Here is a 22,691-nt window from a genome sequence, read left to right on the forward strand (position 1 = left end):
CACTCGGCTTAAATGAGCGCACAAACTGTCTGTGGTTTCTCAAGTTCCACCCGGTGAAATGTGCGGCTGTAACACTTCGCTCTATACCGAAGTAGGCCGATGAAAAGTTGAATTAGCACTCAAATTACATAGTGGCTGTGCCATACAAGAAATAGGCAGAAAGTAACCATATCTGCGAACGTTCATCTTCTTGCTAGATGGTTGAAATTATACGATGTTCTTCCTGAAGATTGTCTTACTTAACTTCTCCTCAGAGACTCTTCCGTTCGATTCTCTCATAGAAACTATACTGTTCTCTTCAGCTTTTCCTTAGAGACTTCTCAAATTCTTTCTAGAATAATCTCAAGACCTTCCAGCACCTTCCTCGATGTTCATTGGCTGTTGCCCTCTTTGTGACGTAATTCGTCCTTCACACCGGCAAGCAGATTTATCCAGAATATCCTTCCCCTCTCGGTGGTCGGCTCGCTAACTGACGTAATGCGTGACGTGGCGACCTTCACCAGCCTGGTGACATAACACGTCCGCCTGCAGCAGCACGGCACGGTAACAGCTGATGTATGCTTGCTTGTAACCCAATGTTCCGTAACAAAAATTACTCCAGCTTCCCCAAATTCAATCGGGCACCATTTAGACGGGTACAATACATACATACATACATACATACAGATAGACAGAAATTACGGAAAAGTAAAAAGTGCATTTCCTGGTTACTGTGGACATGACCGATACAGAAATAGCATTATTTTCAAATTCTGAGCAATGTACAGACAAAACTCTTATTTTATATATATAGATTGTTGATTTTCTAAAGCTGTTTTGAAAATTTTATCCTAGTAAAGGTTGAATAACAATGGAGATAAAACACAACCTTGTCTAACTCCTCTTTGGATGGCTATTTCGTTTGTAGTTTGATTTCCGATTCAGACAACGGCCTTTTGTCTCCAGTAAAGATTTTCAATAATGCGGATATCTTTGCTGTCAACTCCTATATCCTTCAGGACTTCTACAAGTTTTGGATGTTGTACTCTGTCAAATGCCTTTTCAAAATCAATGAAATAAGCAAACACTTCTTGCTGTTGATCTAGATTGTTCTGAATTAGGATAATTAGTGCAAACAATGCTTCCCTTGTACCAAAAGAATTTCTGAACCCAAACTGTGTTTCGTCGAGGTCTTGTTCATACTTAGTCTTGATTCTGTTATGTATTACACGAAGGAATACTTTAACTGTGTGGCTCATGAGGCTTATTAGCCTATAATCATTACACTTACATGCCTTTTGCTTCTTTGGCAACGTGATGAATGTAGATAACAGCCAGTCAGATGGGATGTCTCCAGTATTATATATAGTATTGAACAACTTTACCAGGAATTGGATATTGTCTTCGTCAATCAATTTAAGAAGTTCTACAGGGATGTAATCTCTACCTGGTGATTTCTTACTTTTTGAAACTTTCATAGCATATAGCACGTCTGATTTAAGAATGTCAGGGCCTTCACAATTAGCTCGGTTAGTTTCTTCACCTCTCTGATCACAGAAAAGTTCCGTCAGATAATTTTCCCAAGTATTCAAAACTTCTTCTTCATTAACAGTAGGCCTGTCTGTGGCATCAACCAGTACAGAAAGGTTACGTTTTCTGTACATGCCAGCTATTTCCTTTAATTTTCGATGTATATTGAACAGATCATGTTTAGACTGAAAGATTTCCATTTCCACACATTGTTCTTTCATCCAGTTCTCTTTCGCAGCACGTTTTTCTTTCCTTATGTGGCATTGTAATTTTTTGTATTCCTCTGCATCATTTTTTACTAATCTTCGTTGTTCCATTAGTTCAAGAATATCATCTGTCATCCATTTCTTTTTCTTCATTGGATGTATCTTTTGATCTTTGTTTTGAAGAAGTACCTCTACCCGACTTTTAAACTGATTCCACAAATCATTTGCTGTTTCACAGTTATTGGTATTGATTTCTTTTAAACGCCTATTCAAATCCTGAGCAATTTTCTGCCGAGTTTCACAATTTTGTAGATTAGGGGTATTTAGTACCTTTCTTCTAGGCTTATTCATGTTTTTCAGACGTACTCTTACATTAGCTATCAATGGATTATGATCCGAGGAAATATCTGCACCTGGATATGCTGCGACTCTTTTGATGGAATTTCTGAAACGCTTATTTATCAGAATGTAATCAGTTTGGTTCCTTGTTGAGTCAGGATTCTGAGGATCATCTTAAGAGCTTTCCATGTGTATAAACGACGTTTTGGAAGTTTGAACCATGTATTGGTGAGAACCATTTGATGTTCTACACAGAATTTGTACAGCTTTTCTCCCCAGTCATTGTATTTACCAAGCCCAAATTCGCCTACCAAGTCGGAACGACGCCCTTGACCAATTTTTTGCGTTGAAATCACCCATTATGACAGTTATTTCATCCTTCTTCAGGTCTTTAAGAACAGTTCCAAGTTGTTCGTAGAATGTTTCTACTTCGTCATCATACTTTTTGTCCGCTGTTGGTGCATAGGCTATATCTGCAAGATGTTTACGTTAAAAGGTGAGCATGAAATTTGTAATAACATGATTAGATCAGAAACTGGTACAAAGTTGCTGACATACTTGTTAAGTTCAGAATTTATAAAGATTCCGACTCCATTTCTATGATCTTTATCATTATCTTCCCTACCAGAGTAATAGAATGTACCATCATCACAATGACATTTACCTGCACCAGGCCAGCGAACTTCACTCATTCCCGTTAATGGTGTTCTTAATCTAACCGTTTCCTGGATAAGATTGTCAAGCATGCCAGCTGCATAGAGACTTCTGACGTTCCAAGTCCCCATTCTTATTGCAGAATTCACTAATTCGAACCAGGAGATTCTTAGCACCCCTCGCCCATTTAAGGGCTGCCCAGGACTAGGGGCCGTTTCTTTCTGATTTCTTGCCATACTGATTTCCTGGGAATTTATACCAGTATGGTTTCCCCTTGCCTTCACTGGTGTAGACTCTGCCGCCCCTAACATGGAGAACAGACGCTGTTGGTAGCCGCTCCTAACATGAAGTACAGACGCTACCTGATGGATTCTAGTGGCATTTCCTCCACTAAGGGACCATCACCCTCCTAAGGGAGCTCCTCCACCATAAGCCGTTGGCTCCTTTAGGGTGTCAGGTTACTTCCCGCTGCCCAACACTCGGCGTTGAGTCGCTGGCTGTACGGTCTACTTCATACCGTAGCAGGATAACCTGGCCAGACAGGATTACAATCCCACGGAAAAAGAAAATGTGCTTTAATTATACCCGCAAATGTAAAACTAGTGGCTTTAACAATCTGCTGTGGCAATACGTAACATCTTGCAATTCACGAAATAAGTCCTGACTGCGTAGTGTCAGTGTGCCAAATCAACAGTAAATGTAAGATGTCGTATCGGAAAGTAGGGTCACTAAACTGTATGGTTAGCGATACTGAATTAAAACCCAACAGTTAGAAAAGTAACTATAAATCATTACCTTTAGATTACAGGGGAGAAAGAGTAAGGTTGCACCCTTAGTGTATGGGCTTATGTGCTCAGGAGTATACAGCAAGGAACGCCCAATTGATGTTGAACCCGGCAACGTCACTAGGGTTTTCTAGGGCCAGGTGCATTGTTCTCGCCAGACGGTAGGCTGCTTTCTTATCACACAACCACCCAATTAAATATAAATCAATATAAAATCAACAATTGCATGTAGGCAAAAAAGCAGTTTTTATTTTAGCCTGACATTCTCATGAGCTCCATAACAAGCCAATATTTTTACGGCTATGATCACACAGTAATGAGAAAATGTTTCACAAAATTTACAAAAACCTTTTTCACAAATATCAGATGAAATTAAAAAACTTTGTATACAAATCAACAATAAGTTACCTTAAGTTCGGTAACAGTCACTTTTACAGTTACGAATTTTCAAAGTGAGCGCTCTGGTGGAAATGGAAAAAATACCAGCACTTTCTTGTTCAACCTGCATTAAAATTTTAACTGAGTTTGTTAAAAATTTCTACTCTACATAACTGAAAATAGACTAAAATAGGTAAATTTTGGTGTAGCTTGTTTCTATTTGGGACAAAGGATAAACATTTTATTTGCATATTAACTCGGGTGTCTATACTTTCTTCCACAGCAGCAGGCCGTTCATTTCTACCGAGGTCTATTATTGACACAGTATAACATAATTTTTGTATGCGGCGGTAAGTATATGAATGAGTAGGCTAAGTACAGAAATTGGTTACTGTAGGTACATCGTTATCACCCATAATTGATCAGACCTTACATTGAATATCCATTTGATCAGTGCTAGTGTTTACCGACATTCTTCTGCTCTTCTTCTTTTTCTACCGCTTTTCCCACATCTGTGGGGTCGCGGGTGCGAACTGTGTCGCACACCAGGATTTGGCCCTGTTTTACGGCCGGATGCCTTTCCTGATACCAACCCTATCTGGAGGGAAGTAATCACTATTGCGTGTTTCTATGGTGGTAGGTAGTGTAGTATGTTGTCTGAATATGAAGAAGAAAGTGTTTGGACATACACAAACAACCAGTCCCAGAGCCAGAAGAATTAATCAGAAGAGATTAAAATCCCTGATCCGGGTGGGAATCGAATCCAGGATCCTCTGAACCGAAGGGCAGTACACTGACCAGTCAACTAACCAGTCTGACTGTGTTCACCGACATTGCGGTGACGAAAATAATTCCTTACAATGTTATAGATTATTTGCATCATAATTAGGTACTTATGGAAACAAATACACCAGGCTGTTGATGAGTCCACCCTGTCAATATTTATTATAACTTTGTTAATTTAGTAAATTATTGATAGTACATGTTTAGAGAAATGGCCATTCTCTTCATCAGCAATAATCACATCATAAGCAAAATCTCTTCGTTATCTTTATCATAAATTAAATTTAAAACATTTATTACTATAAATCTTAATGCTGTGTCTTTGAAATGTGATGAGTAGGGCCCGGATTTTTATGTAATATCAAAGTGTGAAATACGTACATTAAAATATGGTAAATATCAGTGAAGAACATCATTGTAGTATCCTGCTGTTACCTTGCACTCTTCTTGAACCTTGTGATCATAAACATCACCAATTTTATTGCAAAAAAAAAAAAAAAAAAAAAAAAAAAAACTGTGAACTATCACAGTGGTGAAACACCAGTACTCAACAGATGTGACAGTTCTGTCATGGAAGTCTGATTTATTATTGTAGTTTATGGCTTCAACTCTTATGTATGAGATGTGCATTGTGTACTACAATCATTGCTATTGTTAATCAATGATATTCTCACAACATGGCATCAATGGCGTTGAGGTACGTCTAAGTTTTTTATGTGTATTATCATTCCGAACAGTATCGAGGCTTTCCTCACCTTGTATTAACATTTGTATTCCTCTCATAAACACATGTTCTGGATAAAGGTTTATTCCTGTAAGCTTCCTGTATCATTTACAATCGGTTGCTGGTTTGTTCAGCAAAACTCAACATCTGATAGCTCTGTGCTTTTGCAACTATCACTCAATGTCAGGTAAGTGGAACACATCCTTACACAATCAGTCTCTCTTGCCAATAGTTATTCCAAAGGTTGGTGTTCATGTTACAAGGTTATGTAAAGTCTGACCTCTTTATGACAATAACTTACGAGTGTGTATTTCAGTGGAATAAAATTAGACCCAGGTGCCTGTGTGGATCAGGCGGCAGTGCATCAGCCTCTCACCGTTGAGTTTCGTGGTTCAAATCCCGGTCAGTCCATGTGAGATTTTTGCTGGGCAAAGCGGAGGCAGGACAGGTGTTTCACCGGGTACTCCAGTTTTCCCTGTCGTCTCTCATTCCAGCAACACACTCCAATATCATTTCATTTCATCTGTCAGTCATTAATCATTGCCCCAGAGAAGTGTGACAGGCTTCTGCAGCCGGCACAATTTCTATCCTCACCAGTAGATGGGGCTTCATTCATTCCGTTCCTGACCCGGTCAAATGACTTGAAACAGGCTCTGGTTTTTCAATTTTGGTATTGTGTTATTATTTGACACTCCCTCGTACACCGTGAAATTTCTCGTTTTAATTTTTATGACTGTTTTGTGTTATGTTGTGAATATATCATCCCTAGAAAGCCAGATTATCATAAGTGACAAAACCATTATTTTACAGGAGATGATGAAAACTGTGTTGTTACAAAACTATTCTCCTTGGCTGAATGGTCAGCGTAGTGGCCTTTGTTTCAGAAGACCCTGGGGTCAATTCTGGCCAGGTAGGGGATTTTAATTTTAAATAGTAAACCGAGCAAGTTGGCCATTCAGGAGACAGTGGATTCGAACCCCACTGTCAGCAGCCGTGAAGATGGTGTTCTGTGGTTTCCCCTTTTCATACCAGGCAAATGCTTGGGCTGTACCTTAATTAAGGTTATGGCTGCTTGCTTCCCCCCCCTCCCTCCTAGCCCTTTTATTCTAACTTGATGCAAATTATTTAACATAAATTAATTCTGAGATAAAAATTATTTCTCCAATTAACAGTGAATGAACTGTCTCATAAGATTTCACAAAGAATAAATAAATAAGTAAATAAATAAATAAATAAATAAACCATTCATAATGATGGTCGCAGTGACTAACCTTGAGAGCATCTTCAATTCGTGCACTGCTAGTAGTAGTTGTTTGAATACCATGTTTATTTACTTGCTTGTCTTTGCAAGTCGAACATAGGTGAAGAAGTTTGTGTGCTGTAGATTGTTTATTAATTTAAAAATTGTACACAAGCACAATACACCAGAACACTGCCTATGATAGGCTCAGTAAGCTGTTCACCGTCAACAATCAGTAGTCAGACTCTTCAGACTGATTCATTCTGCCTTAGAATGCCACACAAGATGCTTACAGTTACTGTATTCCAGTGTTGCCAACTGAGAAATATTTTATCCGCTAAGTTTTAGTTTAAAATCCACTAAATTCCACTAGATTTCAAATTAAATCAAAATAGTATATACCAGCTTTTTGTATAGAGGAAATTAAGTCGACACTCGTCAGTTTTAGAACAGGGTTTCATAATCTTCTCCTCTCCTGTGGTTTCATATGAAGCCTTGGTACCATTCCTTTTCGAAATATCTGATGTCAATTCATAATCACTGCAACAATTGTTCACTCGTTTCAGTCCTGCTCGAATGTTGAACAATAGCGGTAGACATTCAAGTTTTTTTACCTAATGTAATTGGCTGAGAGTTCTTTCAACAACAACATTAGATCAATATCTTAACTCTTTATTATTCTTTCAGAGCAGCCAAAGGAACTTTCCGTCAACTTTGCAGCTCACCAGCAGTGCAAATTGTAAATTTTCAGATTTATTTTGAAAGGTTTTTCACTTCACTTTCCATGGCCAAGAGATATTTAAGGAAATTTATATTTACTAATATCTACTGTCAAAATTCTTCTGGCGGTATGGTCTGCCGAGTTCGACTGGAATGATTTATTGATTTTCCAACGTTTTGACAAAGATGGTTTCAGAAAAACAACATAAAGTTTATTAATGATACCACTGTTTGGCAGTGAAACATTTTACATTTCACTTTGTTCCTTGAAAATGTGCCATTAACTCAAGCCATTTGGGAAGCACACGATTCCTTATGACTTGAATAGACAGCCATCCTGTGTTACTTTGCTGCACCTTTCCTTTCGGCATAGAAACATGGTATCAAACACAAGATACCCAGTTCACCATGATTTCAGTGACGATTACAACAGCAGCAAATAATGATGGTAAGTTCTATATTATTGTTTCTCCTTGCGGTATAATATGAAATGTTGCCGCTGGTTAACAGAAGTTTGAAAATCCGTCAAAAATTCCGCTGTCCGCTAAAAGGAAATTCTATCCGCTGTTCCATTTAAAATTCCACCAAATTTTGCGGAAAATCCGCTGAGTTGGCAACACTGCTGTATTCTTCATTGTTGCTTATGATAATATGGCACACTCAAAAATAAACGAAGGTTGTTATATTCATTTCAGTTTTCAGCCTTAACACACCACCTGTCCTGCTACTTGACCAGCATGTGATAAGAGCTCTAGGGCTACTTAATGCATTAATAGCATAATCTCAATTTCACCATAATTGTAGCTTATGATTGGCTTTCTGGGGACGATATTATTCATTTTATTTAACTGTTTCCTTTGATTAGTCTAAAATGGCATTTGAAGTGTAATATAGGTAGATGAAGTGCAAGCTAATCATTATCAATATTGGGAAAATATTTCTCTCTTTACAGGTTGGAAGCTGTCAAGATAGTGTTTGTCATAATTGGTGCTAGTATGGGAGCTTTAGGCCTCATGATTCTATTTGTTGGCTGTCTTGCTACAGGAGCAACAAGACATAAGGTCTACCGTGCTTGGGGAGCTCGTGTCGGAGGGCGAATATCCTGTGCAGTTGTAAGTAGCTTTTAGTTATGATTTATTTCACTGGGTTTCCTCAGAATAGATACCATTCTCTAATGAGAATTTTACAATTACACTGATATAGGCTCCACTGATATAGGATATCAGGCTGCTTTCTTGTACACTGAGTAGATAGTGTTCATGACTACACAGTATGTAGACTCTTTTAAGACATGTACCAGCATCATAATCGAGAATGTTACAAGAATTCTTTGTACTGTTATATTGTAGGATAAGGATACTTTCAATAATAATGTAAATTTAATCAAATTTTAATTGTGCTGAGAAGTTGTTCACATAATATATCTCTTGGTTGCAACTTAGAATAACACCTTCTCAGTGAATATTTTTATAGATAAAGAAGTTGTACAGTATGGCAAATTAGAACAATTCCAGGATACAGTCACACAAATTGGCACTGACTGATGACTGTGTATGCTCAGTTAAGAGGAAACTGAATGACACATGATCGTGTGTATTATAGCAGAAGTTTATTGGTGTACCGATGGTTTGTGTCATTGAATCTTTAAAACCAGTAGAATTTTATGTTAAGAAACAGGTGCATTACAGGTCTGGGGTATGAGGAAGAGACACTTGCAATGCATACAGTTAATAATTTGTTTGATGGTTTGTCCGATTTTGGTAAGAATTAGAACTGTACTGTAGCTATGTTGGTAGCTCAGTCTTAAAATATAGTGGAACTATGAACGTGGGAGTTTAGAATACTGAATATGAGGCAGTTGGGAATTGTAGTTCCAAATTTTAAGAAAAGATTGCAGAACTGGTTTTTGGCTGTCTGGAGACATGTATTAATTCCAGTATTGGGAAAAGTAGGTTTTCCAATAGGATGGTTTTTCATGTTTTGTATTCTAACTCTGAAATGTGACTGTAGAATAATTTGATGTATTTGCATTACTCTGTTTAGTTTTATTCCTCACATTTTGTTTATTTACTGCAATATCCCTTCTTTTCAGTTTATTAGCATCACATACATTCTGGAAATTGCATGGTTACTGATGCTATGCTTCCTGGTGATTGTAACACTTATTTTCACCATCTTTTGGGCCCTGTGTTCAAGTCCACGTGTGCAAAATGATCGCCAGTGTATTGAATTTGGGCAATTTGGTGAGTTGGTTTCTTATTTTATTCTTATAGATAGGTAATTAAGAGAGGCAGGTTCCTTTTATATTGTCATTGGGCTTGCAGAATCTATTTGTGTGAAGTATGTGTTACAGTTCTGGTGGGGAAGCCTCTGTCCCAAGTGTAAATTTTATAGAGCATTGATGCTCTTTCTATTAATGTAAAGGTGTTAATGTAAAGCTGGAATGGTGTAATGTTTGGAGAGTAGTCTCCTAGATAACTTTTCCTGGAGCAAAGGTGCTCTTGTCATTTATTATATTACTTCTATATCTCATTGTTGTACCTGAAATCTTGTTTTTTGCTTAGTGAATTGTTTTGTTAAAATTTAACATCTGACAAGAAACCAAAAGATAGTGGATAAAGAAATATAGCTCTAATTTTAAAGTTTTAAATTATTCTTCTGATTGTCTTATATTGACCCATTCATGCCAGCACCTTCTTTCACCTCTGTCCACCACGGAATCCCCGCAACAATAATAGTCATAATAGTAAAATAATAATAATAATTCGATACTTGCATGGGTGAGAGAATATTGTTTTCAAGTTATATCACTTTCTCACACTTGCGTCGTAATCCCCCCTATAACTTGAAATAAATATCACACACTGTCACGCTCTCTTGGTCCTCACTGTTTAACTACACCCAGACTACCTCAGTTACACAGCCCTCCTGTTAGCGCTGTTGAAGTTCGCAGCCCTGCGGTTCGATCTGGGACCACCACCTTCCCATAGTGTGTTTGCTGGGTCCAGTTGACGGTGTCTTCGTTCCTGGTGATGATCCACAGGTCCTCGCGTGGCATTTGAAGCTCCGCTGGCTTTTTCCTCGTTCGTACCTTTGTGTTCTATCAGGGCTCATGAACCTCCGTAGTTCACCGGTGTGATGCATGGGACAGGCTCGCATGTCTCGGGCCTGGCTCTGTTGAGTCTTCTCTTTTTCCAGGGTGCTGATCTCAGTGTTCTTACTGGTACATGGCTTCGCGCCGGGACGAGTGTCCTGGTCAGGTTGCACCCTTGTTTGTTGGTTTGGACCCCATTGGTTCTCCGTCTCCTAGAGGGCATCCCACTGGCTGTGCCATTGCCATCGCTGCCTCCATCTCCTGGGACATCGTCTGAGCCTCCCCATAGTTCTGTTTCACGCTGAACATCCTTCCAGGACAGTTCACGGTGCCGTGGAGCTTCCTGAAGCTGTCGAGCGCCTCGCTCTTGGTATCGTACTGGTACGGACAATCCACCGTCGCGTCTGGTTGTTTGGTCTCGGTATCGAATACCCGTGGCGTTCTATCGGTGCGCTGAGTCCTCTCCTGCAGCTGGACTCGGTAGTCGACTTTCAGTTGGTGGACACTGCCGCGCCCGCTGAATTCTAGCACAACTTCGTCGCAGGTCGAGTATGGCTGCGGGCTGCGTCGTACTTCCATCTCCTGCCCACGAAGTCCAGCTATCGGGTATTCAGCTCCCTCTTCTGACGTCAGTCCGGCCTTGAATTGGGCCTCGATGTTCTTGAGTTTTCCAAACCGGGTCTCGATGTTCTCAAGTTTTCTAAACTGGGCCTCGATGTTTTTAGATTGGGCCTGAATCAAGGAAATTAACTGTTCAAACATCACCACGGTCCTCTGGTCATTCTTCATTTTCGAGTCCAATGGATTCTAAGAGTCCTGTTACGCACAGTCGCCAATGATATATCCACAATGACGCACACAAAATGCTGTCAGCATGTGTATACAGATTTATTTACAAATTAAATGCACATAACCTTAATCACTGTATCACAAATAAAACACTTCACTCCGAGAACATCAACAAGCCGCCATTTTAACAATTGCCTATCACAGCACCTGGAGGTTGTAACATAAAAACACATTTGAAACAGATGACTGCTTAAAAGCATGTCAACACGTGGTCACCGGTATAACCTGATGGAGGTACATTTGCTTGGCGTGAAAATGGGAAACCACGGAAAACCATCTTCAGGGCTGCCGACAGTCTGGTTCAAACCCACTATCTCCCGAATGCAATATCATTGCTGTGTGCCCGTAACCGCATGGCCAGTTGTATGTATGTACGTTTGTGCACTGATCAGCCAGAATATTATGACCACCTACCTATTATCGATATAAACCCGTGCAGTCGATAACAGCGTCACCTGACGAGGAATGACTGCTAGTCAGACATGCCCGGTGCATGTAGTATCAGTGAGCGTGCTGTCCATGTGTAGAATGGGGAAGGCACGCGATCTATCAGAGTTTGACCGAGGGCAGATTGTGATGGCCCGGAAGCTTGGCACGAGCATTTTGGAAACTGCACGACTTTACATGTAATAAATATCATTTTGGTCCGTATTGATGATATTAGATTGAAATAATAACATTAAGTTATTTATTAGACCACCTAATCAATACAAAATCGTCTTGGATGATTTACATAAATTTGTTAGCTAATAATGGGACATGTTTCGCCTTCCCTGAAGGCATCATCAGCCATAGTCTTAACCTTAAATTAAAAATAAGCGTCTAAATAACATGTAGTAATGAAATGAATTTTAAAAATCTTGAAGAGATTTGAAGTAAAATAACATTAAAAATAACAATGATGGTTTGAAAATACAATGTGATGAGATACAATAGTGGAAGTATTAACAAAATTAACATTAGAAGGCTGCTAAAATAAGTACAATGGATAAAACAACAGATTGTTATACAACAAGTAGTAAGATTGCATAAAAGTAAAGTTGATAGTCATGGCGGTTATAATTAGACGATGGCGAAAAATCTTATATAATCAAAGTAAAGAGGAGAGAATAAAAGTCGAAGTTAGTCGAGAGATCCAAAGTTCATCATGATCTTGAAGATAAAAGACGAAAGTCAGATGCATATGGTGAAGTTGTAGAACACGTTGAGGATATGAAGTTGGTGAATAGAAGTTGAAGAACAGTTTCAAATAGGATCACTATGGACCATCTCAAAATTTGAAGTGATGTTCAAATGTTGTAAATTGTGAGTTTGTAGATATTCTAGTTGAAAAAGCATATAAAAGTGGAATCTGTAAATGGAAGCAAGAAACGTAGAGTTAATTGTGTGAAAAGATATTTGAAAAATATTGAAGTAGAATCGTATGCACTTACCATTTGACGGTGACAAAGATAGCTTGTAATATTATGAGTTAGAAGAATTTGCAACCGTAGACTTCTTGCTACGTGTGTTATAACTGAAGTTTTGTGCTGGAGGGGGATCTGTTTGCGTTGACGTAACTATTGGAGGGGGGCTGCTATTGGTGGGAGGGAAGGAAGAGAGTGTATTACTGCGCGTGTTGTAACGGTGTAAGGCTATTGGAGGGAGCGATGTTCCGGTGGGTGTGGCTATGGGTTTATTGGTTGTATTTGAATTAGAGGTACTAGCGGCAGGGGGAAGGGAGGGGGGTATATTAGCTGTAGGGGAGGTGGGAACTCTAATTGATGTGAGGTTGAAGATTTTTAAGAATTTGTTGGTGAGGGAAGTTGATTCTCGTAATAAAATAAGAATCTGTTCATACAAGGGGCTTTTTTTATCAATAGTGTCGTTTAGATTTTTATCTTTATTAAAATGTTGGTCGAGGAAAATAAATAAGTTTTCATATTCTGTCATGAGTTTACTTTTATCGACTCTTTTTAGGATATGGAGGTCTTGTTCTATTGTGGTGAATTTATGCCCGGTGTCCCTCATATGGTTGGCCATTGCGGAGAATTTGTTGTGTCTTTGGGCATTGTAATGCTCGGCATATCTGGTAGAGAAGCTGCGGCCAGTTTGGCCAACATAAGAAAAATTACATGCAGAGCATTTCAGTCTGTATATTCCTGATCCAGAGTAACTATTGTCTGTGATGTTGATAGAGTTGTGATTGAAGAATAAATTACGATTAGTGTTTTTTGTTGTGTAGGCTATTTTTATTTCGTGCTTCATTAATGAATTGGTTATCGGGTAAATGCTATGGTTAGTGAACGTGAATTTAGCGTATTTTGGTTTGACGGGTTTTAATGGGGTTAAATTGGTAGCTAGTTTCAGTTTAGTTTTATTGATGATTTTATCAATCATACTCGTGTTAAATCCATTGAATTTAGCTATTTCCTTGATGAATAGTAATTCTTTCTTTAAATTAGTAGAGGACATAGGGATCTTTAATGCTCTATATATTAAACTGTGATAAGTGGCTTTTTTATGTGAGTTGGGATGTAAAGAATCATTTTTTATGGTTGTTGGAGAAAAGGTGGGTTTTCTGTATATTTGGAAGTCGAATTTGTTCAATGCTCGTGTGATTTTGATATCTAAGAAGTTCAAAGAGTTATTGAACTCATCTTCTTTAGTGAATTTAATATTATTATCTAAGTTGTTGAGGAATGATAGTATGTTATTGCTGTTGTTGATTTGTTTATCAATGATAGCTATGGTATCATCAACATAGCGATGCCAAAAACAGAGTCCGTTGATGTTATTAATAATCTTACTATGTTCGAGATTATCTAAGTATATATCGGCTAGTATTCCAGACAATGGGTCTCCCATTGCTAGACCTTCTTGTTTGTAAATTTTCTTATTGAAGGTAAAATAGTTGTTGTCTAAAACGAAATTAAGTAATTTTAACCATTCATCAATTTCGATTTTACTCAATGTGCTATGTTTCAACAGATTGTTTTTTATGATGTTAATAGTATTGTTGATAGGGATATTAGTATACATGTTGGTGATGTCAAAAGAACATAAAACGTGGTTTGGTTGTAGACTGAAATTATTTAGGGAATTACAAAGTTCGATCGAGTTCTTTATGGGGTTGGAGTTGTGAAATTTGAAGTGTTTTTTTAGGAATTTGTGTAGGAATTGAGAGGTTTTATAGGTAGGACTATTGATACTATTAATTATAGGCCGAATGGGGACATCATTTTTATGAATTTTGGGCAGTGATCTGACTGTAGGTAATTTTGGGTTCATTACAGTTAATTTCTGATAATCTTGATCATTTAAAATGAAGTTAGAATTTTTAAGAAGGTTCTTTAAGTTACGCTGTATTTTGTTTGTTGGATCTTTGTTAATTAAGGTATAGGTATTGTCTGAAAAAAAGGTTTCAATTTTATTGATGTAATCTTGTTTGTTCATTATTACTATGGTGTTGCCCTTATCTGCTTTTGTAATTACTACGTTGTTGTTATGGATTTTGGATTTCAGGTTTAGAATTTGTTTCGAGACATTGTAGTTATTATTAGATGTTATCTCATTAATCAAAGTTGGGAGTTTCTTTTTTACTTTATATCGTACGTCATTCTGTTTATCAATTGGGATTTGTTTATCGATATTAGTTTCGGTTTCAGCGATGGTAGTGATGATGTCTTCTGCCTTTTTGTGATTGGGCCAATTATGTTTGATGCCTTTATCTAATAGATTTAATTCTTGGTTAGAGAAGGTTGCATTAGATAGGTTGATTGTAGTGGGAATGTTAGTCAAATGGGAAGGGGACACTTTGTTGTTTGTATTTTGGTCAGGAGTTTTACATTTGTTTTCTTGAAGACAAAGTAATTTATGGTTTAGGGTTTTCTGTTTCTTGTCTAATACGTAAGATAGTTTGATGTCAGTGTACCTTAAAAATGAGCTCCATTCAAGTGGGGGTAATTTCTGAGAGATGGTCAAATGAGTCCTATATAATTGTAAATTTAGTAAAGATTTCTTCTTGTATAATAGTTTAATTTCATTTTTCAACCATATGTTGTTTACTTTCTTTTGAGTGGCATTAGCTTTTGAATAGGGATGACTTTTTCTTTGTAAAGATTTGAGAAATTTAGGTACCAACTCTAATTTCAAGCAATCTTTAAGAAACTTGATATCTCTAGAAATCTTGCCTATTTTAATTTTTAGGTTCAAGTACTTGTTAGGTTTTACTATTGCCTGGTTGGCATTGACATTACATGTAATAAATATCATTTTGGTCCGTATTGATGATATTAGATTGAAATAATAACATTAAGTTATTTATTAGACCACCTAATCAATACAAAATCGTCTTGGATGATTTACATAAATTTGTTAGCTAATAATGGGACATGTTTCGCCTTCCCTGAAGGCATCATCAGCCATAGTCTTAACCTTAAATTAAAAATAAGCGTCTAAATAACATGTAGTAATGAAATGAATTTTAAAAATCTTGAAGAGATTTGAAGTAAAATAACATTAAAAATAACAATGATGGTTTGAAAATACAATGTGATGAGATACAATAGTGGAAGTATTAACAAAATTAACATTAGAAGGCTGCTAAAATAAGTACAATGGATAAAACAACAGATTGTTATACAACAAGTAGTAAGATTGCATAAAAGTAAAGTTGATAGTCATGGCGGTTATAATTAGACGATGGCGAAAAATCTTATATAATCAAAGTAAAGAGGAGAGAATAAAAGTCGAAGTTAGTCGAGAGATCCAAAGTTCATCATGATCTTGAAGATAAAAGACGAAAGTCAGATGCATATGGTGAAGTTGTAGAACACGTTGAGGATATGAAGTTGGTGAATAGAAGTTGAAGAACAGTTTCAAATAGGATCACTATGGACCATCTCAAAATTTGAAGTGATGTTCAAATGTTGTAAATTGTGAGTTTGTAGATATTCTAGTTGAAAAAGCATATAAAAGTGGAATCATTTGACGGTGACAAAGATAGCTTGTAATATTATGAGTTAGAAGAATTTGCAACCGTAGACTTCCTACGTAGACTATGGCTGATGATGCCTTCAGGGAAGGCGAAACATGTCCCATTATTAGCTAACAAATTTATGTAAATCATCCAAGACGATTTTGTATTGATTAGGTGGTCTAATAAATAACTTAATGTTATTATTTCAATCTAATATCATCAATACGGACCAAAATGATATTTATTACATGTAATGTCAATGCCAACCAGGCAATAGTAAAACCTAACAAGTACTTGAACCTAAAAATTAAAATAGGCAAGATTTCTAGAGATATCAAGTTTCTTAAAGATTGCTTGAAATTAGAGTTGGTACCTAAATTTCTCAAATCTTTACAAAGAAAAAGTCATCCCTATTCAAAAGCTAATGCCACTCAAAAGAAAGTAAACAACATATGGTTGAAAAATGAAATTAAACTATTATACAAGAAGAAATCTTTACTAAATTTACAATTATATAGGACTCATTTGACCATCTCTCAGAAATTACCCCCACTTGAATGGAGCTCATTTTTAAGGTACACTGACATCAAACTATCTTACGTATTAGACAAGAAACAGAAAACCCTAAACCATAAATTACTTTGTCTTCAAGAAAACAAATGTAAAACTCCTGACCAAAATACAAACAACAAAGTGTCCCCTTCCCATTTGACTAACATTCCCACTACAATCAACCTATCTAATGCAACCTTCTCTAACCAAGAATTAAATCTATTAGATAAAGGCATCAAACATAATTGGCCCAATCACAAAAAGGCATAAGACATCATCACTACCATCGCTGAAACCGAAACTAATATCGATAAACAAATCCCAATTGATAAACAGAATGACGTACGATATGAAGTAAAAAAGAAACTCCCAACTTTGATTAATGAGATAACATCTAATAATAACTACAATGTCTCGAAACAAATTCTAAACCTGAAATCCAAAATCCATAACAACAACGTAGTAATTACAAAAGCAGATAAGGGCAACACCATAGTAATAATGAACAAACAAGATTACATCAATAAAACTGAAACCTTTTTTTCAGACAATACCTATACCTTAATTAACAAAGATCCAACAAACAAAATACAGCGTAACTTAAAGAACCTTCTTAAAAATTCTAACTTCATTTTAAATGATCAAGATTATCAGAAATTAACTGTAATGAACCCAAAATTACCTACAGTCAGATCACTGCCCAAAATTCATAAAAATGATGTCCCCATTCGGCCTATAATTAATAGTATCAATAGTCCTACCTATAAAACCTCTCAATTCCTACACAAATTCCTGAAAAAAACACTTCAAATTTCACAACTCCAACCCCATAAAGAACTCGATCGAACTTTGTAATTCCCTAAATAATTTCAGTCTACAACCAAACCACGTTTTATGTTCTTTTGACATCACCAACATGTATACTAATATCCCTATCAACAATACTATTAACATCATAAAAAACAATCTGTTGAAACATAGCACATTGAGTAAAATCGAAATTGATGAATGGTTAAAATTACTTAATTTCGTTTTAGACAACAACTATTTTACCTTCAATAAGAAAATTTACAAACAAGAAGGTCTAGCGATGGGAGACCCATTGTCTGGAATACTAGCCGATATATACTTAGATAATCTCGAACATAGTAAGATTATTAATAACATCAACGGACTCTGTTTTTGGCATCGCTATGTTGATGATACCATAGCTATCATTGATAAACAAATCAACAACAGCAATAACATACTATCATTCCTCAACAACTTAGATAATAATATTAAATTCACTAAAGAAGATGAGTTCAATAACTCTTTGAACTTCTTAGATATCAAAATCACACGAGCATTGAACAAATTCGACTTCCAAATATACAGAAAACCCACCTTTTCTCCAACAACCATAAAAAATGATTCTTTACATCCCAACTCACATAAAAAAGCCACTTATCACAGTTTAATATATAGAGCATTAAAGATCCCTATGTCCTCTACTAATTTAAAGAAAGAATTACTATTCATCAAGGAAATAGCTAAATTCAATGGATTTAACACGAGTATGATTGATAAAATCATCAATAAAACTAAACTGAAACTAGCTACCAATTTAACCCCATTAAAACCCGTCAAACCAAAATACGCTAAATTCACGTTCACTAACCATAGCATTTACCCGATAACCAATTCATTAATGAAGCACGAAATAAAAATAGCCTACACAACAAAAAACACTAATCGTAATTTATTCTTCAATCACAACTCTATCAACATCACAGACAATAGTTACTCTGGATCAGGAATATACAGACTGAAATGCTCTGCATGTAATTTTTCTTATGTTGGCCAAACTGGCCGCAGCTTCTCTACCAGATATGCCGAGCATTACAATGCCCAAAGACACAACAAATTCTCCGCAATGGCCAACCATATGAGGGACACCGGGCATAAATTCACCACAATAGAACAAGACCTCCATATCCTAAAAAGAGTCGATAAAAGTAAACTCATGACAGAATATGAAAACTTATTTATTTTCCTCGACCAACATTTTAATAAAGATAAAAATCTAAACGACACTATTGATAAAAAAAGCCCCTTGTATGAACAGATTCTTATTTTATTACGAGAATCAACTTCCCTCACCAACAAATTCTTAAAAATCTTCAACCTCACATCAATTAGAGTTCCCACCTCCCCTACAGCTAATATACCCCCCTCCCTTCCCCCCGCCGCTAGTACCTCTAATTCAAATACAACCAATAAACCCATAGCCACACCCACCGGAACATCGCTCCCTCCAATAGCCTTACACCGTTACAACACGCGCAGTAATACACTCTCTTCCTTCCCTCCCACCAATAGCAGCCCCCCTCCAATAGTTACGTCAACGCAAACAGATCCCCCTCCAGCACAAAACTTCAGTTATAACACACGTAGCAAGAAGTCTACGGTTGCAAATTCTTCTAACTCATAATATTACAAGCTATCTTTGTCACCGTCAAATGGTAAGTGCATACGATTCTACTTCAATATTTTTCAAATATCTTTTCACACAATTAACTCTACGTTTCTTGCTTCCATTTACAGATTCCACTTTTATATGCTTTTTCAACTAGAATATCTACAAACTCACAATTTACAACATTTGAACATCACTTCAAATTTTGAGATGGTCCATAGTGATCCTATTTGAAACTGTTCTTCAACTTCTATTCACCAACTTCATATCCTCAACGTGTTCTACAACTTCACCATATGCATCTGACTTTCGTCTTTTATCTTCAAGATCATGATGAACTTTGGATCTCTCGACTAACTTCGACTTTTATTCTCTCCTCTTTACTTTGATTATATAAGATTTTTCGCCATCGTCTAATTATAACCGCCATGACTATCAACTTTACTTTTATGCAATCTTACTACTTGTTGTATAACAATCTGTTGTTTTATCCATTGTACTTATTTTAGCAGCCTTCTAATGTTAATTTTGTTAATACTTCCACTATTGTATCTCATCACATTGTATTTTCAAACCATCATTGTTATTTTTAATGTTATTTTACTTCAAATCTCTTCAAGATTTTTAAAATTCATTTCATTACTACATGTTATTTAGACGCTTATTTTTAATTTAAGGTTAAGACTATGGCTGATGATGCCTTCAGGGAAGGCGAAACATGTCCCATTATTAGCTAACAAATTTATGTAAATCATCCAAGACGATTTTGTATTGATTAGGTGGTCTAATAAATAACTTAATGTTATTATTTCAAACTGCACGACTTGTCGGATGTTTGAGGAGTGCTGTGGCGAGTGTCTTCAACAAGTGACTAAACCAAGGTGAAACCACGTTCAAACATCGAGGGGTGGGCGGCCACCCCTCAATACATATGTCTGACGTCGTAGGCTGGGCAGACTGGTAAAACAGGACAGGGGGCGAACTGTGGTGGAACTAACATCAGACTTTAATGCTGGGCAGAGTACAAGTGTGTGTGAACACCCTGTGCGCCAGACACTCCTAAGGATGAACCTCCACAGCTGACAACCCATGCATGTTCCAATCTTAACACCGCGACATCAGCAACTACGACTGAAATGAGCACGTGACCATCGTCACTGGACGTTGGTGCAGTGGCAGAGCATTGCATGGTCTGATGAATGCCGATACCTTCTTTATCCTGCCTATGGGAGGGTGAGAATTTGTTGTCTTCCAGGGAAACAGCTCCTTGACACCCGCACTGCAGGAGGAGACAAGCTGGCGGCGGCTCAATTATGCTCTGGGGAACATTCACGTGGGAATCCATGGGTCCAGTGGAGCTTGTGCAGGGCACCATGACAGCCGAGAGTTTCGTACACTGGTTGCAGACCACATACACCCCTTCATGACTCGTGTTTCCCAATGGCAGTGGCATTTTTCAGGAAGGTAATGCGCTGTGTCACAAGGCCAGGAGTGTGATGGAGTGGTTTGAGGAACACAGTGGCGACTTGCAATTGATGTGCTGGCCCCCCCAATTCGCCAGATCTTAAGCTGATCAAACACATCGTCCCTCTCTGCGGAATTTATGGGAATTAGGTGACTTGTGTGTGCAGATGTGGTATCAACTCCTTCCAGCGACCTACCAAAGCCTTATTGCTTCCATGCCAAGACGCGTCGCCGCTGTTATCCATGCCAAAGGTGGATATACCGGCTATTGGGTAGGTGGTCATAAGGTTCTGGCTGATCAGTGTATGTATGTATGTATGTATGTATGTATGTATGTATCAGTCAAAAATCCAAGCTTGTGGTTTTACGTGGCTTTCAGTCTTGTGACTACAATCCACGGGGCATCGCATTTTATGTGGACTCTGAACCACAGTTACGAGTAATACCAATATGATGATAATCTTGATTTTACATACGACTAATGGTTTTCGGAGATGCAGATGTGCTGGACTTTTGTCCCAAAGGAGTTCTTTAATGTGCCAGTAAATCTATCGACACAAGGCTGACATTTGAGCACCTTCAAATACTACCGGACTGAGCCAGGATAGAAAATACCAACATGCAATGACTGGGTATCGAACCCAGTCTGTCTTTGTGGGAAGGCAGTGACTAAGTCTCTGAGCTAATTTGCTCCCTTAGTCATTCATCATCAGTGAATAGATTTATCAATCATATTCTTGACAACAGGATATTCAATTATTCTAAAGAAACTGTAGATTCAGATGTTTAAATAGACTGAGTGTAATCACTCATTCAGTTGGAGCAAATGAACGTTAACCCTAGAATCATAAAGTCCCTCCAGTGTAATAGGAATCATAAACTTTCGTCTGTCAGACTACCAAAAAGAAAAGCACTTTAATAAGCATAAACCCAACATTTTACACAAAATACAGAATATTATACTTAAAACTACCACACTTAGTGATGACAATACACTTTGGTCAGTTTTTCCTCAATAGGCATATTCAGTGCACTGTTTTGCCTGGCGATCAAGACAAATGTGCCTTCGGCATGTCTTACAAAAGAATCGGGTCATTCTTCTTTTCTTTGATGGACAAAATGCACAAATTTTTCTTCCTTCAGTAGTACCTGATTGAGGCTCTTCAGGAATGCCATCTTTTCCAAGAATTTCAGCGATGGTCCTCTTCAGGCTGCGCCTCGAAGTTGGTGTCTGAAGTCTCTTTTGCAGCTTTGGAGCCATTAGCATTTTGGATATATCCTTTGCAAACTCTTGCCTTGAAAGTGGCTTTTGGCCTTTTTGAACCATCTTATGCACATAAATAATATATCCATTGACAAGTGATGTATTAATCATACTGTTACGGAGTTTTGTGGATGTGCAGAGGTGAAAGAAGGTGCGGGGGTGAACAGGTCTCAAAATACGAAATTAAAGTTAATTTAACAAGGTTATATATATATTTTTTTTTTTTTTTTAAATCAAGAGATAACAAGAATAACAGAAACACAGTTGAATATCAACATTTTAAGAATGTACAATTACAGTTTTTACAGAATTTGGGCTTCGAGTCCCGGACTCTCAATTCTTGAGCAATTAGCCCAACTTTACCCAAATACAAGGTTCGACAAAGGGGCAGAAAACCCCAATCATGCCCAGGAGCACTTGCTCCCAACTACACAGTAAAGCCTCCTCGAGGCACGCAGAAACAAATTTTTAGAAAGAGCAGCCCGTTCTCAAAGTTCAAGCCTATCAAAGGCCACACCAAACTCCACTTTCAAGCTGTCCTCCAAGGACATATACACAGGGGTAAAAATACCCAACCTACTGAGGCCTATTCAGTGAAGAAACAGAAATATTACATGGCCCCCACAATACCAACTTGAGAGGAGGCGAAACTGCACTCCAAATACACCTTATTTAAAACCTACTTGGCGCTAGGCCTCTAATGCAAGGGCTA

General features: G+C 37.4%; 1 protein-coding gene across 2 annotated transcripts in view; it reads left to right on the forward strand.

Moving 5' to 3' along the window:
• M6 (neuronal membrane glycoprotein M6) overlaps positions 1-22,691 on the forward strand; it is a 77,603-nt gene that overhangs the window by 18,776 nt on the left and 36,136 nt on the right. For both annotated transcript variants that reach the window (XM_067139619.2, XM_067139618.2), the window contains exons 3-4: positions 8,291-8,450; positions 9,431-9,581. In XM_067139619.2, coding sequence (XP_066995720.1) covers positions 8,291-8,450; positions 9,431-9,581 — 311 coding nt within the window. The remainder of the gene's footprint in view (positions 1-8,290; positions 8,451-9,430; positions 9,582-22,691) is intronic.

The sequence above is a fragment of the Anabrus simplex genome, chromosome 2 (assembly GCF_040414725.1).
Source record: "Anabrus simplex isolate iqAnaSimp1 chromosome 2, ASM4041472v1, whole genome shotgun sequence".
Lineage (NCBI taxonomy): Eukaryota > Metazoa > Arthropoda > Insecta > Orthoptera > Tettigoniidae > Anabrus > Anabrus simplex.